The sequence below is a fragment of the Ovis aries genome, chromosome 14 (genome assembly GCF_016772045.2).
Source record: "Ovis aries strain OAR_USU_Benz2616 breed Rambouillet chromosome 14, ARS-UI_Ramb_v3.0, whole genome shotgun sequence".
NCBI classification, from domain to species: Eukaryota; Metazoa; Chordata; class Mammalia; order Artiodactyla; family Bovidae; genus Ovis; species Ovis aries.
In genome coordinates, this window is record NC_056067.1 from 65,530,026 (window position 1) to 65,547,783 (window position 17,758).

General features: G+C 43.7%; 1 protein-coding gene across 4 annotated transcripts; it reads right to left on the minus strand.

Annotated features, from left to right (window-relative positions):
• Nucleotides 1-220: 220 nt before the first annotated feature.
• LOC101106962 (zinc finger protein 416-like) lies at nucleotides 221-8,930 on the minus strand. Of its 4 annotated transcripts, XM_012094879.3 has the most exons (5): nucleotides 8,686-8,930; nucleotides 8,086-8,124; nucleotides 7,554-7,680; nucleotides 4,664-4,749; nucleotides 221-768 (listed from the first exon to the last, which is right to left on the minus strand). In XM_012094879.3, exons 1-5 carry the CDS (start codon nucleotides 8,716-8,718, stop codon nucleotides 718-720), a joined length of 336 nt encoding a protein of 111 aa, XP_011950269.1. In that variant the 5' UTR covers nucleotides 8,719-8,930; the 3' UTR covers nucleotides 221-717. The 4 variants fall into 4 exon arrangements, with proteins under 4 accessions (XP_011950269.1, XP_042088503.1, XP_014955570.3 ...); XM_042232569.1 differs by lacking the exon at nucleotides 8,086-8,124; XM_015100084.3 differs by having other exon boundaries at nucleotides 221-4,749.
• Nucleotides 8,931-17,758: the final 8,828 nt, after the last annotated feature.

Here is a 17,758-nt window from a genome sequence, read left to right on the forward strand (position 1 = left end):
TGGGGTCGCAAAGAGTCGGACACGACTGAGTGACTGAACTGAACTGAACTGAATCGAATCTTCACTTCAAGAGCCCCAGACCCCTTTTTCCTCCTTAGGGATGCTGAACTTATCAATCTGCCTAGGAACTGACTCTCATTCTCATAGCATCAAAAACAGTATTTCCTTTTAGTAGAGATGACACATCACTGCGGGACAGTAAATGAAGTTCCAACACATCTTTGTTCAACAAATGTCTTTTTATTAATAAAAAGGAAAACGTCAGTCAACATCCATTTCAAAATAAGCAACTGGTATTAATAGTCATTAAAGAAGATATACAAGTGGCAAATAAACAGGAAAAAAGTGCTTGACATCATGAAATATCAGAGAACTACAGTTAAAAAACTACAGTGAGATGCCATTACACCCCACCAAGACAGCTGAAATTAAACAGACTGACAATACTGAGTATCAGCAGGATGGGGAAGAACAGGAGCTCTCATATACTGTTGATGGGAACACAGAAGGATCCAACCAGTTTATATCACAATTTGGCAGTTTGCAACTCACACATTCTGAAGTACTGGCACAAGAGAACTAAAACACATATTCATAAAAGAACTGTATGCTTTTGTTCATTGGAACTTTATTTCTAACAACACCAAACTGGAAACAACCCAACTGCACATTAGCAGATAGATGGAAAAACATAAATCCTAGACAATGCAAACTAAGTTACTGTTGAAGGTAGTGGCCTCCTATAGGCTTGGGAAGGACAATGAGAGACTGTAAAAGGACATAAGATAAATCAAGGTTGTGTTCATCATCGTGATTCTGATGGTTTTATGACTTTATTTTATAGCAAAAAATTTCAAACTATACACCTTAAATATGTATACTGTATGTCAACTATGCCTCAATAAAATTTCTTTTAAAAATGGTTCAAAATAAAAAAAAACAAAACCAAAAAAACCCCACCTGGACTTCCCATTCTTTCTGGAAACCAGAAGGTTTAACCTCAATACTGCTGCTGCTAAGCTGCTTCAGTCGTGAATGACTCTGTGCAACTCCATAGATGGCAGCCCACCAGGCTTCGCCGTCCCTGGGATTCTCCAGGCAAGAACACTTAAGTGGGTTGCCATTTCCTTCTCCAATGCATGAAAGTGAAAAGTGAAAGTGAAGTCGCTCAGTCATGCCTGACTCTTAGCGACCCCATGGATTGCAGCCTACCAGGCTCCTCCGTCCATGGGATTTTCCAGGCAAGAGTACTGGAGCGGGTTGCCATTGCCTTCTCCGAACTCAATACTAACTCCACCCTATTTTTTCCCATTCTTGGAGAAGGGTAGCCCTGAACCAGTGCAGGAAATACTGGCAAGCAAGAGGCTGTTCCAGTCTGGCACAACAGGACCACTGGATGGACCACAAAAGCCACATCCCTGGACAACAGATCTCCATTCTCTGTCCTCATTTCCCTGTCTGTACAGCAATGACCTGGAGGTGGCCAGCCCAGAAAGACAATGGGGATTCACAAAACCTTTAGATTACTTTGCCAACAATAAATTCAGCTACAGGAGATACACAGCTCTGGAAGGGCTGTGATTCCACAGCCATAGTCACTGGAAGATTTATGGATGCACATGAGACGAGGTACATTCCATTTAATTTGATGCAGGCTCCTCCACTGACTATGAATCACACCCAGAATTTCAGGGGGTTCCCTGGTGGCTCAGTGGTAAAGAATCTGTCTGACAATGCAGGAGACATAATTGACTCAGGTTCAATTCCTGGGTTGGGAGGATCCCCTGGAGGGGGAAATGGGAAACCCAATATTCTTGCCAGGGAAATCCCATGGGCAGAGGGGTCTGGCAGGCTACAATCCATGGGTTCGCAAAAGAGTGGGGCATGATTTAGTGACTCAACAACAGAATTTCAGTACCAATTAAGGATGAAACCTGGATCCTGATGTCTGAGGAGGGATACTAGTCCACAGAATTATGAACTTCAAGACATTTGGCTCCTTTGTAGAACCTGGTGGAAAGCTTCCCCTCAACAGCGCTGAGCATTAAGGGATACCCTCTGGGAATATGAAAACAAATTCATGGCATTCCCAAAGGCCCTGGAGCTTGCTGGAGCAAGTGATCCTTCCTCAGGGTAACCTACATGTGCTGTGTTGCCTAGTCACTCAGTTGTGTCTGACTCTTTGTGACACCATGGGCTATAGCCCGCCAGGCTCTTCTGTCCACGGGATTTCCCAGGCAAGAATACTGGAGTGGGTTGCCATTTCCTACTTCAGGGGATCTTCCCAGTCCAGGGATTGAACCTGCATCTCTTGAGTCTCCTGCATTGACAGGCAGGTTTTCACCACTGCGCCACCTAGGAAGCCCCAGGGGGAACCTATTGGTCACACAGTATGTAAGCTTCCAGGTCACACATTAGGTCATATATTCAAGGTCACACATTTAGGAACTAAACAAAACACTGCTTTAGTTCCTAAGAGACCTTGAGGAGGAATTCAAATTAGGTTAAAACTGGAATGAAAATTATACTCTCCTATCATTATATTGTCCCTGCTGAGGCACATAAAGCTGAGGACCCATGAAAGCTGTCCATCCTTTCAAACAAACAGGCCAATTCTGTTTTCCACCAACCCCCACAGTGAATACAACCCCAAGATTAAAGGTAGATTAAACAATAAGACCTTTATTGCTGCACAAACCAGAGCAATAGGGGGCAATTCCAAGCTGGTGACCTGGAGGCAGGAAAACCAACCAGAAGTATCAAGTGAAACCAATGAATTCGAAGGTCAGATTCATACTTAATCGATTGAAATAGGAAAATGTAAGGGCACACACTACTCAGGATTTCCTCCAGGGAACATTAGGGCACACAGACATCAGCCTTGTGTCAGCACATCAGGGTGACTGATGAAATACTGTGCAAGGAAACTGGCAGTGATGTAACTCTGATGACAGCCCTGGGGAGTTTAGAACATGGAATGTAGCTCCTGTAAGCCTCACAGACACCTGGAACTCATTGGGAATTTCAAGTCATTAGATGTTTGCAAGTATGAGGTTCAATTTCAGGCAGATGGCTCCCTTACAAAAGCTGTCTAGTGCTGTTATAATGAACAAGGAGAGCACATTCCTTCAGGTCTAAGGTCTTTCTCAAAGTGTGGATTTCTTGCTGCTAAACAATGTTAGCTGTTTGGAGTAAAGGATTTCCCATATTTCCTGTATTCATGGGGCCGCTCCACAGTGTGAAATTTTCGGTGGAGATTGAGGCTGGAACGTTGGCTAAAGGATTTGCCACATTTACTGCATTCGTAAGGCCTTTCTCCAGTGTGAACTACCTGGTGTTGAATGAGAACAGACTTTTGCCTAAAGGATTTCCCACACTGCCCACATTCATAAGGCCTGGCTCCAGTGTGAATACTGCAGTGCTGAATAAGGCTTGTGCTTCGACTAAAGGACTTCCCACATTCGCCACATTTATAAGGCCTTTCTCCAGTGTGAATTCTCTGGTGTTTAGTGAAGATGGCTCTTCTGCTAAAGGACTTCCCACACTGGCCACACTCAAAAGGCCTTGCTCTACTGTGAATACGCTGGTGTTCAACGAGGCTGTAACTCTGTCTGAAAGATTTTCCACATTCAGCACACTCATAAGGCTTTTCTCCAGTGTGACTTCTGTTGTGTCGCTCAAGTTTGGATTTGGATCCAAAAGCTTTCCCACATTCCCCACACTCATAAGGCCTTTCAGTAGTGTGAACTCGCTGGTGTCGAATGAGAGTGGCTCTTTGGCTAAAGGATTTCCCACACTGGACACAAACATAAGGCCTTGCTGTGGTGTGAATTCTCCGATGTTGAACCAAGGTGAAGCTTTGTCTAAAGAATTTCCCACATTCGCTGCACTCATAAGGCTTTTCTCCAGTGTGGGTTCTCTGGTGCCGAATAAGATTGGATTTGCACCCAAACGCTTTCCCACATTCCTCACACTCAAAAGGTCTCTCTCCACTGTGAATTCTGCAGTGTTCAATAAGATTGGAGCACTGACTAAAGGACTTTCCACACTCACCACATTTATAAGGCCTTTCTCCAGTGTGAACTCTCTGGTGTATAATGAGAGTGGCTCGTTGCCTAAAAGATTTTCCACATTCACTGCAGTCATAAGACCTTTCTCCAGTGTGGACTCTCTGGAGCTGAACAAGTGAGTACTTACAGTGCATGGCTTTCCTATATTTGCTAAACTCATAAACTCTTTTTCTAGCAGAGACTCTTGGGTGGTAAACAAGATTGTGTTTGTGGCTGGTAGCTTTCCCACATTCACGCAACTTGTAATGACTTTTTCTACCATTAAAAGTCTCCCCAAACTTGGTGATTTTGTTGGGTTTCTTACCATTGGAAGTGATCTTGTGCTGGAGGAGACTCAATGTACCTGGTAAGTCCATTCCAACCTTCCTACAGGTGAAGGGATTCCCTGACACCTGAACTACGCAGCTCTTTACAAATGCTGCCTTATCCACGTCACTTTTCTCTGTACTGAAATACTTCTGAAGCTGTTGTAGGTTTGCAGATGCCCTAGGAAAGTATGGTTTCTGCCCTGGTAGATCAGCAGGGTACAAAATGTCTTTCAGGATTGGGACACATTTCTCACAGGGGTGAGCATTCTCGGTGACTGGACCTACCTTTGGAATCCTGATCTGTGACAAAGCTTCTAGAGAAACGTTTTGCTCAGAAGATGTCTCTTTAGTCTCTGTTTCATGCAAACAAACTGAAAGAAGAGAAATGTTTGTGAATTATGCTGATTATGATAGGAGAATATTCATCATGTTTTGTTTTTATCTTTCTGTATAATATGACATTTAGATATCTTAAAAAACCTTCATGGCCAGAGAAACACTGGACTTAAACACTATAAATCAAATAGACCTAACAGATATATACAGAACATTTCATCAACCAGCAGCAAAATACACACTACTCAAGAATGCAGGGATAACCACCCAGATTAGATCATAGAGCAGGCTATAAAACAAGTCTTAACCAATTTAAGGAAATTGAAATCATATCAAATCTCTTTTCTGACCAAAATATGACAAAAACTTATGGGACCCAGCAAAAGTAGTTCTAAAAGGGAAGGTTTTAACAGATACATACACCAAGAAAAATCTTTTTTAAAAAACCCTACCTTCACACTTCAAAGATTAAAAAAAGAAGAACAAACTAAACTCAGTGTTAGCAGGAGGGAAACGATAAAGATTAAAGTGGATATAAATAAAATAGAGACTAGAAAGACAATAGAAAAGATGAAAACTAAGAGATTTTTTGGAAAAGATAAAATAGACAAACCTTCTAGAGTAATAAAAAAAAAAAGAGAGGACTCAAAATTATAAATGAAAGTGGAAACATTACGTTTAATACCAATGCTCAAAAAACAAAAAAACAAACAAACAAACCAAAAAAACACTGACGAGGAGGGAACACATCAATACTCATTTGAATCTGGCAATGCAGGGGATGTGGGGTCAACCCTGGTCTTGGAACTAAGATCCCACATGCCACTGGGCAACTAAGCCTGTGCATGACAACCACTGAGCCTCTGTGCCACAACTGGAGAGCCCATGTGCCACAACAACTGAAGCACACGTGCCCTAGAGCCTGCGCTCCATAACAAGAGGAGCCACCACAAGGAAATGCCCATCCACTACAACTAGAGAGTAACTCCAACTCGCAGCAACTAGAGGTGCAACAAGAAAGAAAGCAAGCAAGAAAGAAAAGGTGCCTCATGTTGGATTACTAGAACCCGTGGCCACAAGACTGGAAAAGGTCAGTTTCCATCCCAATCCCAAAGAAAGGCAGTGCCAAAGAATGCTCAAAGTACTGCACAATTGCACTCATCTCACATGCTAGTAAAGTAATGCTCAAAATTCTCCAAGCCAGGCTTCAGCAGTACATGAACCGTGAAATTCCAGATGTTCAAGCTGGTTTTAGAAAAGGCAGAGGAATCAGAGATCAAATTGCCAACATCCGCTGGATCACTGAAAAAAGCAAGAGTTTCAGAAAAACATCTATTTCTGCTTTATTGACTATGCCAAAGCCTTTGACTGTGTGGGTCACAATAAACTGTGGAAAATTCTGAAAGAGATGGGAATACCAGAGCACCTGACCTGCCTCTTGAGAAATGTATATGCAAGTCAGGAAGCAACAGTTAGAACTGGACATGGAACAACAGACTGGTTCCAAATAGGAAAAGGAGTACGTCAAGGCTGTATATTGTCATCCTGCTTATTTAACTTCTATGCAGAGTACATCATGAGAAACGCTGGGCTGGAAGAAGCACAAGCTTTAATCAAGATTGGCAGGAGAAATATCAATAACCTCAGATATGCAGATGACACCATCCTTATGGCAGAAAGTGAAAAGGAACCAAAAAAGCCTCTTGATGAAAGTGAAAGAGGAGAGTGAAAAAGTTGGTTTAAAGCTCAACATTCAGAAAACGAAGATCATGGCATCTGGTCACATCACTTCACGGCAAATAGATGGGGAAACAGTGGAAACAGTGTCAGACTTTATTTTGGGGGGCTCCAAAATCACTGCAGATGGTGATTGCAGCCATGAAATTAAAAGACGCTTACTCCTTGGAAGGAAAGTTATGACCAACCTAGATAGTATATTGAAAAGCACAGATATTACTTTGCTAACAAAGATCTGTCTAGCTAGGCTATGGTTTTTCCAGTAGTCGTGTATGGATGTGAGAGTCGGACTGTGAAGAAAGCTGAGCATCAAAGAATTGATGCTTTTGAACTGTGGTGTTGGAGAAGACTCTTGAGACTCCCTTGGACTTAAAGGAGATCCTACGAGTCCATCCTAAAGGAGATCAGTCCTGGGTGTTCACTGGAAGGACTGATGCTGAAGCTGAAACTCCAATACTTCGGCTACTTCATGTGAAGAGCTGATTAATGCTGGGAGGGATTGGGGGCAGGAGGAGAAGGGGTCAACAGAGGATGAGATGGCTGGATGGCATCACCAACTCGATGGACATGAGTTTGAGTGAACTCTGGGAGTTGGTGATGGATAGGGAGGCCTGGCGTGCTGTGATTCATGGGGTCACAAAGAGTCGGACATGACTGAGCAGCAGAACTGAACTGAACTGAACTGAATGCTGTGATTCCATCCATCAGGACCTCATATATAACATCACTAAAAATTATATACCATATATACATTTTGTCAAATATTATATGCATATTGTTAAAATTAATGAATCAGGACTTGGGACACCAGGTGTCATGACACCTGGACGTTCATCATGCCAGGGTGAGGTAAACAAGGTAAGATGCCTTGTTTTAGGCTGACTGCCAAATTCCCACATCCCAGATCCTCACCTGCAAGCTTGGGCAACAGACTTAGACCTACTTGGGGCAGTGCACTCAGCTCAGTACTGGCACCCACACCACATATGCCAAGAAAGTGGGGAAGTAAGCAGAGCCCATGGTCTGACTATGGAAAGAGCAGAGCTGCCTCTGGGGGACAGAAAGTACAACACAGATCAGTACACTGGGGTGAGGGCCTTACCCATCGAGGCTGTAAGTGCAAAGTTCTCTAGCATCACCTTGTGGTACAGGTGTCTCTGAGCTTCATCAAGGAGCCCCCACTCCTCCTGTGAGAAGTAAATGGCCACGTCCTCAAAGGTCACACAGCCCTGCCATGATGGGGACAGATCATTCCATGATCAATTTCTCTCCTAGGATTCCAAGTTCCTTCACCCAGACATCCATCCCCTGCTAACCTCTTCCGTGTCCCCACCTTGAAGGAAGTATCAGGCCTTGGGGCCACAGGTACCTGCTCTCCTCTCATGGTATCAAGATCACTGTCTACTCACCAACTACAGGCATGTGTGCAGGGAGACACCATCTAAACTCTGAGCCTGGCATTAGGACATCCACCCTCTTGTCAGGTAATTCAGGAGTCCTGAATTGTGTCTCCCAGAGATAACCAAATGTGGGCTTTGGGTTTCTTCAGGGTGCCTAGTTCCGTGGACTGGAAGAATCCCAGAGACAAAGGGTGGGGTCAGGACCATTGAGGGCCTGGAACATCCTCTGCTCACCTTTGAAGAGTCCCTAAGCACTTCTGTCCTCATGGGAGTCTGTAGGAAGAGGGAGGTCATTACAGGTATGTAACCATGGCAAGCTCAGCAGGCTCAGGCCTCCCTCTACTTCTGTCTAGCCCCAAACTGCATTAACTCTGAGTATAATGAGTATCTCATTATCTCTGAGACCTCAGTTCTCTTACAACTGTGTGATCTTGGATAAAGAGTCAACCTCCCTGTACCTCGGTGTTTTCATCCCCTTTCCAGTCTGTTCAAAACCTGAGCAACTTCTGGAAAACTTGAAAAGCCTAACTCACACCGTGTGCCTCTTGTATTCACATCCCTCCAAGGCTTCCAGCGTCCTGAGAGGAAAACTCCTCCCCTTCCCATTGCAAACGGGAATGATTCTCCGCGAATTTACATAAACCTGTCCCTCCGCCTGTCACCCTCTCCCATGCGTCATCACACTGTCTGTAAAACACAGGGCCCCATCCACGACCGCTTCACCATCCTGGACTCGAGGGTCCGGGTTGAGGGCACGCGAGTAGGCGCTCCGCACTCAGGGCTTTAGTGTCTGGTGGGGTGAGGACGGTGAAGGCCCGGAGGTCGAGCGTTTACCTGAGGCGGGTCCCTCAGCGTGGCGGCCGCCATCGGAGTCTGAGAGCAGCGGGGTTTTAAGTGACAGGCGACAGAGAAGGAATTTGTGTACAGTTATCATCTACCGCCGCAGCCCTGCAGACTCGCCGCTGGGCTGTTGGGGACAACCTCTCCTCTAGAGGCTCCTCGCTCTGTTCATCCCCCAGGCTCCGTCCACGCTCCAAAAGGTCTCCGAGGGCAGCTGTACACTGAGCAGTCACCGTACTGCCTCCAAGGAGGCGCCGGAAGTCCCGCCCAGATCCTCGGGTCGCGGAAACGCGCTGATTCCGAGAGTTCATTGGCTACATGCCTTGGGCCAGGCATCCGCATTGTGGGTAACGTAGTTCCCGCGGCGCCACCAGCCACGGAAGCGGCCGCCCACCCCGAGATCGCGGAGTCCCGGAGGCTGTGTCAAAGTCCTGTGGCCCGGGTGGCGGTCTCCCTGTAGGCCGGGACGGAGGCTTTCCCGGGAACTGTCCGGGTGAGGGGCCGGCGACGCTTCGACCTCACATCTGGACCCCCTCACATCTGGACCCCCTCACATCTGGCCCCCCTACGCGGAGCCGGGTGGTCTGAGCTGCGTGGGAGCTACGGTCTGAGCTACGGTTGAGGGGAGACCCCATCCGCATCTTTTGTGACACGTCCTGAGTCTCTCCCCGGAGTGGGAGCCGTTCCCACCCTTCTAACAAGTACAAAGATGGTAGATGTGGCTCTTCCCTCAGCAGATGTTCTGGAAGAATGGCTGTTGCTGTGAATGTGTTGGACTCGCTGCTTGTGATTGTGCAGGAAAACAACCATGGAGCCACTAGCCCAGACCATGAGACCTGAACGTATAACATCTATTGTGAAGAATATGGCCATGAATACAAACCTTATAATTCTTTCTGGATTCAGTGTAGAATGGAAACAAGACCCATATACATACTGTCTGCGAGATACAAATCAGATCTAGGGATGCATATAGACTGAAAGGGATGGGATGGGAAAGAGTATTCCACACAAATGGAAATTAAAAGAAAGCTGGAGTAGCAATGTTCATATCAGACAAAATAGACTTTAAAGACTGAAGTAGAGATAAAGGAGGGCACTACATAATGACTAAGGGATCAATTCAAGAATATATAACAATTGTAAATATAGATGCACCCAACTTTGGAGGACCTCAATATATAAGGTGAACGCTAACAGCCATTAAGGGAGAAATTGACATTAATGCAATAATAATGGGGGTTGTTTATCACTCCACTTTCATCAATGGGCAGATCATCCAGTCAAAAAATAAGAATAATAAATGTTTTTCTTGAGTCACTGCTGTCAGAGTCCTTTTCAGTTCTGGGAATCACAGTCCACCTTACCTCCCTAGGATGCCCTCCAACACCCTGTTGATCTCTGGACCTGCTGTGAGGCCAGCTCAGATTCTAATCTGGTCCTACTGCTGTGTGTTCTTGCCTCCAATGACCACAGCTATCAGAGCTACTGTGTTTTCTTTTGTGGGAGCTCTTAATGTCCTTTTATATATGTCATAGATACAGAGTCTGCCTAGTTGATCGTGTGGATTTAATCTGAAGCTTGTACAGCTGGTCAGAAGGTTTTGAATCTTCTTCCGTAGCCACACTGCCCCTGGGTTTCAGCTGTGGTTTTATTTTCACCTCTGCATGTGGGTTGTCCCCTGGGGTTTAGCTCCTGAGGCTGCCCTGAAGGGCTTGGGTTTGCCCCTGTGAGGGCCAGATGTGGAAGCGGTGCGGCTGCTAGGGTGGCAGTGTTTCTGGCAGCACCAGGTACTCAGGAATGTTGGTGGCTAGGGCAGCAGGAAATATAGTGCTCTGGATGGGTATGTCAACCAATATTGGCCAATATGCTCCAGTATTCCTGCCTGCAGAATCCCCTCTCTGACAGAGAAGCCTGGCAGGCCAGTCTACAGGGTCGCAAAGAGTTGTACACTACTGTTAGGTAGGTAGAATAGGGAAAAGGAGTCCAAAATGGCGGTGGCTTAAAGACAAGGAAGGGAAAAGCCCGTGAAAATAGAACAAAGGAGGGTCCGAGGACCTGAGTGAGGACCTCAGGTAAAACAAACAACACTCCTAGCTGGCCCAACTTACATAGGACAGGCCTAGGGAGAGAAAAACATATAAAAAGAGGAGCCAAGGCTAGCTCTCTCTCTCTCTCTCCCCTGCACGCTGGGGTGCTCTTCCCTTCACGTCTTTGGATCGACGTGCCCTCACACCTCAGAGATGGATTTTCCTGCTATCTTCTTGTCATGCGAGTGTATGTTCCTCAGTTCTTTGTCTCGTCACAACAAAGATTTGGAGCGACGGACATGAAAGCCCTCGGTGCATCACAGCTCTCAGGTCTTGGATAAACCGTGTTATAGCTCTTGGGCAAATCAGTGTTACAGCTCTATTTTATTTAGAAGATAGCAGGAGAATCCATCCTCGAAGCGTGAGGGCATGCCAACCCAAAGACTTGGAGAGAAGAGAGTGGGGGAGTGCATAGGGGAGGGAGAGAGGGAGAGAGAGAGAGAGAAAGAGCGCATGCATGCGGGAAAGAGAGAGAGAAAGCGCTTTGGCTCCTCCTTTTATATGTATTTTTTCCTCCACCCGGGCCTGCCCTATGCAAACTGGGCTTAGCCAGGGGTGCTGTTTGTTCTACCCGAAGTCTTCACTCTGGTCTTCGAACCTTCTTTTGTTCTTTTTTCGTGGGCTTTTCCCTTCCTTGTTTTTTAGCCACCGCCATTTTGGACTCCTTTTCCCTATTCTACCTACCTAACATTCTAAATAAAATAGAGCTATAACACTGAGCTGTAACACTGATTTGTCTAAGAGCTAGAACATGGTCCTTTCGAGACCTGAGAGCTATAACATGGTCTATCCAAGACCTGAGAGCTGTGACACGCTGAGGGGGCTTTAATGTCCATCACTCCAAATCTTTGTTGTGACGAGACAAAGAATCAAGGAACATACACTCGCGTGACACTACTGAATTGCATAAATACAAGACTTTTTTTTCTGCCTTGGCAGCTCTGCCCCAGTGAGAGTTGAGCATGAAGGTGGTGCCGGTGCTTGACTTGTGTGGACCCTGGTGGCACCAAATGTTCAGGGACATGGCTGCCTCCGTGGCAGGAGTTATGGCCCTATCAGAGTCTTTTTTTGAGCCTCTTGTAGCTGGCGATCAGAAGGCCTCTTTGGCTAATCTTTCTCTATAACTCTGCCCATTCAGGCACTTAGAGGGCTTCCTTGCCTGGGGTCCTTCTCTGTTTTGGGGTGCATCAGGCACATAGAGGGGACCTCCTGACTGGGGTCCTACTCTGAGATCAGTGCATTAGGCACTTAAAGGGGCACCCTGGGTGGGGTCCTACTCTGTAGTTCAGTGCCTCAGGCATTTGATGGGACAGCCTCTCGTTCAGCTGCTGATGCTTGTGTGTGGAGAGAGGCTATGGTGATGGCTCCACCCCCTACGCATGACTCAGCAGTATCGCCTTGTTTCCATGGCTAGCCCACCAGGCATTTCCCACCATGATCTCTTCCCTCACATCCCCTCGATCTGTCTTTCCACAGTCAGCAGCAGCCCTCACTCTGGGATTGCTCCACAATCCCTAAACTTCAGCTCCCAGCCTCTGCCCCTTTCAGGAGACCCGCGTTCCTGCCTGGTGTATATATGGCTATGGCAAGGACTGTCTGATTCTCATTCCATTTAGGCGCTCACCAATCAGCTGTTTCACTCTCAACCTTAAATGTTTCTCCTCTCACTAAGACAATTGCCCCGCTGTGGGGGTCAGACCCCTGCCTCAGTTCCCCCACCTGCCAAGGGCAGGTCTAGTCCTACTAACACCTCTGTTTCCCCCCTAGTTTCTTTGTCCTACCAGGTTTTGCGTGGTTCTATATAGTCTTTTCCACCGGTCAGGTACTCCTGTCTGCTCTCAGCTGGGGTTCTGCATGCACATCTGTGTCTGAAGGTGTATTTCTCATGTATCCACGGAGAGAGACGTACTCCATGTCCACCTACTCCTCCGCCATCTTGTTCTCCCTCCTTCATGAACTTTTCTGTTTATGAAGCTAGCACAGCTAGTTTTGAGTGTATAAATATTCACCAACAATATTAGACCTCTTATACAGATAAATATTTAGGACCTAACTGGTTCCATCTGCATAAAATATACTCTTTTATAAATAATCTGAAAATTGTTGCAATAATAACAGACATACCAATAAATACATTAAATGTAAGTGGATTTAATGTTGCAACCAAAACACATAGACTAGTTGAGTGGATACAGAAACAAGACCCATATATATGCTGTCTATGAGACACACACTAGATCTAGGGATGTACATAGGCTGAAAGTGATGGGATGGAAAAAAGTATTCCACACAAATGAAAACTAAAAGAAAGCTGGAGTAGCAATATTCATATCAGACAAAATAGAATTTAAAGTAAAGACTGGTATAAAGACCAAGGAGGGCACTACATAATGACTAAGGGATCAATGTAAGAATATAAAACAATTGTAAATATAGATGCACCAATATAGCAGGACCTCAATATATAAGGTGAATACTATCAGCCATAAAGGGAGAACTCGACATTAATGCAATAATAATGGGGGTTGTTTATCACTCCACTTTCATCAATGGGCAGATCATCCAGACAGAAAATCAATAAGGAAACATATACTTTTAATGACACATTAGACCAGATGTACTTAATTGATATTTATTGAGCATTTTATCCAAAAGCAACAAATCACACCATCTCATATGCACATGGAACATTTTTCAGTATTGACCACATGCTGGAACACACACTGATACTCAGTAAGTTTAAGAACATTGAAAAGATATCGAGCATCATTTCCAATCATAATGCTAGGAGCTTCAAAATAAAGTTCAAGAAAGAAACTGTGAAGAGTAGTCTGAAAAATTTTAGTATACTAAAAATAAACAGATGAAGGAAAGAAATTGAATTTTCTATAGATAATAGAGTAAACTGGTCACAGCCAAATTAGCAAAAAGTGTTTTCCTCACCTCCAAGATGACAAAACTGTCTTATGAGTGACACGAGTATCGCTGCAAATAAGCACAAAGGGGCTGACTGTTGGGAAACACAAAGACAAAAATATAGAGGTATCTACCAGCCACTGGCCCGGAATAGCAAATAGACTCATCCAAATGGACAAAAGAGCAGACAGTGAGTACAATGAGCAAAAGGAGCTCGCAAGGATCAAGATGGTAGATGCGGCTCTCACCTCAGCACAAGCTCTGGAAGAATGGCTGTTGCTGTGAATGTGTTGGACTCGCTGCTTGTGCCTGAGCAGGTAAACAACCATGGAGCCACTAGCCCAGACCATAAACTCAAACATATAAAGTCCATTGTGAAGAATATGGCCGGACATACAAACCTTCCATTTCTGTTTGGATTCAATGTAGAACAGTACCCATAGTTCACCTTTACACCAAGGTTTCCAGTGTGAGTTGGACTAGTCATATGGAAAGGAATAGAGACGTTTATTAAAAGATTCAGGATCCAGCAAAGGAAGCAGCGGAAGGCAGTACATGTTGGTGATCTCACTCTGAGCTCCAGCCACCTAGAGAAATGCGGACAAAGCCTCATGGCTTGGAAGGCACTGAGGAGGGAGGTCATGCTAAGGCAAATCCCTCTGAAAATAGAAGAGAAATTCACATCCAGCCTCGATCAGGAAATTCCTGGATCCAAAAGTTGCCATTGTATGAGGGATCCCTCTGGAGAAAAGCACCAAGGAGTTGGCTAAGACGAGTTGATTGCGAATCAAGTCTGTGGGTCTCACTTTGCATCCAGTGAGCAAAGTGAAGTTATAAAGACAAAGGAGGCATGAGTTCCCAAGGATCCTCACTCCCATCTGAGCAACTAAGATGATTCCCATTCCCCACTTTGAAGAAGCCATCATATTGGTATCTATTGGACACTTATTTTAGTTGGAGCCTGAGAAATGAGTAGTTCAACAAACAAAAACAAATCTATTCCCACCACCACCGTGCCCAGTATTCCCCAGTGCTAAGGCTGATACATCCTTTCCCAGTTTAGATGAGCATCAAGTATCTGTTTATGGGTGGAGAATTTACTCCTGAAGATCCCGGTTCTACTTGGTAATGTGTAATGTCTATTTCTAGGATATGGGTGAATGCATTAGGCCCTGAATGAGCGACAGAGTTTTGTACATGTGTAAATTGAGTGAAAAGGTTCTCTACCCTCTTATCTACAGTTATGACCTGGATGCATTGAAAAACTGGGTACAAAACTGTGCGTAGAGTGTGCTTGAGTATACCCAAATGTATGGAGGAATGACTATATAGACTAGGAATAGGTATTTGTATAGAGTAGGGGAGAATTTAAAGCTAGACCTTTTTTTCTCATTCACCAGACTTTTTTTTTTTTTTTTTGCTGCACTGGGTCTTAATTGTGGCCCGGGGGGTGAGGGGGTTCTCATTGCAGTGTCTTCTCTTCTTGAGAACAGGTTTAGGTTGTGGGATTCAGTAGCTGTATGGACTTAGTTACTCCACAACATTGGGATCTTCCTGGACCGGAGATTGTACCTGTGTCCCCAACATTGGCAGGTGGATCATAACCAGTGGACCACCAGGCAAATCCTAAAGCTAGACGTTGAAGGAAAAAAAATTGGTTAGAATGTTTTGTTTCTAAGAGTGTACATAATTCACATAGTTATAAAACAATATTAAAGTAGATGTTTTAAAGACACTAAGTTTACAAATTTTAAAAAATGAATTGTGGTCTCTATGTGTAAGGGAAATACTTCAAGTGACTTGAAAATACAGAATTTTGACTGTATATCCTTAAGGAGATACTATGAAGGTAAAACTACTTGCAAATAAACATTGCATATTACCTATATACTTCACTATAAGGTAGTGGCAGAATATCTTGGAATCAAATACTTAATGTCAATGGGAATGAGTATTTATGGGAGATAAAAATCTTTGCTGACAAAGATCCCTATAGTCAAGGCTATGGTTTTTCCAGTAGTCATGTATGGATGTGAGAGTTGGACCATAAAGAAGGCAGAACGCTGAAGAATTGATGCTTTTAAACTGTGGTGTTGGAGAAGAATCTTGAGATTCCCTTGGGCTGCATGGAAATCAAACCAGATGATCCTAAAGGAAATCAATCCTAAATATTCACTGGAGGCACTGATGCTGAGGCTGAAGCTCCAATACTTTGGCCACCTGATGTGAAGAGCCAAGTCATTGGCAAAGACCCTGATGCTGGGAAAGATAGAAGGCAGGAGGAGAAAGGGGCAAAAGAGAAGGAGATAGTTGGATGGTATTACCAAACCAATGGACATGAGTTTGAGCAAGTTCCAGGAAATGATGGAGGACAAGGAAGCTTGGCATGCTGCAGTCCACGGGGTCACAAAGAGTCGGACACGACCGAGTGACTGAACAACAACAAAATAAATGCCAATATAAAACCAACGAATTTGAATAAAAGTTAAAATTGACATTTGGTAACAACAGGCAATACACATACAGTATTAGATTTTAAACTGACATGTATTTCATTTCACTTGCTATTCAAAAGAATCTGGAAATTTTGGACAACCCTACAACAATGCCTAACTCTAACACCCAGTTTATGGACTCAATATATGTCCCAGTATAAGCAAAATCAGTGTCTTGGGGGGAGAGGGAAAAGCAAGCTTATTTAACCCTTAGGACAGGAACTTTCCAAGACAATCCTGAAACTGCTTATACATGATGGAGGGAAATAAATTTCAGATATCACTGAATCCCACTAAAGAAGCTACTTTTGCACAATTTTCATACAGTAGTAATTCTACAAAGTGGACTCAGGTAAACTAAATATCTCTAAATGATATAAAATTAATTGCAAAAGTTAATGCTAGAAGAGCTTAAGGAAACAGTTCATTGTTCAGAAAACTGATTAAGGGTAAATATCAAACATTTCTCCTACAGTAACTGCATAGACAGTATTTCACAGTAGGAAATCTTTGAACTGTCACATAAACTGGACTGGTTTGGATAAGACCTGCAGATGCACATAATACATTGTCCATCATGGGAAAAGATACAGCGATACAAGAGTAAACAGAAAAATTAATTCAACAACATCATGGAGACTTCTCCACCATGAGGACAATTCCTTCTTCCAGATGAGCTGATGTTTCAGTATTGGGTAATGAGATAAGGGGACATTTTCAAATGGTGAAGACAATAATCCACTATGCTTTCCTGGCATGGTCATTTCATTATGTCCGGAATAACAGCTATGATATGAATTTCCATTTCCATGATCAAGAACTGAAATTGTTTTACACTTGAGAAATCAAGGAATTGTTATTATGATAGTAATACAAGTCAGTATATCCATAAATCAAGATAGCCAATTTTTTTTCTTTTGTGGCAAGAGTCTCCTTTAAATGTATAAGGAAAATAAGTAAAATTTTGGAAAACAATGTTAAAATTAACTACTGTGCAGAAAACAGTGAGTGAAAACCAAAAACTATATTTAAGCCACAGGATTCATTTTAAGTAACAGCAGAGAAAATTGTTGCCCTGGATGGAAATTTTCCCAGTGTGAATGATTCAGTTCTCACTAAGAAATATGTTACTGAATACAAATTCCAATGAAAATTGAATACTAATATCAAAACAACACAAATTTTGTAAAAAAAAGATTCAGTTTAACAAAGTGAACTTGCCTTACATAAAGTATGGTAATAATTACACATTGCCACTGACTATAGAAAAAAGCAGAACAGAGCAAGGAGCTGGTATGTTATCTATGTTTGCAGGTATTTATATGGTAAGTCTATATAGAAGTTTATATATGATAAAAGTTCGTGAATTATATTAGAGCAATTACTTACTTAATATATGGTATTAGATTTAATTAGGACATTAGAGCTATATTTCCAACTTTAATCTCAGAGGAAAAAATAAATACTAGATCTGCATGTAAGGAATTGTTAATGTAAAAATGTTGCAAAATATCCTCATAGTGTTGCCTGGACAAAGTATTACTACGAATGTACCAAACCTGAGGA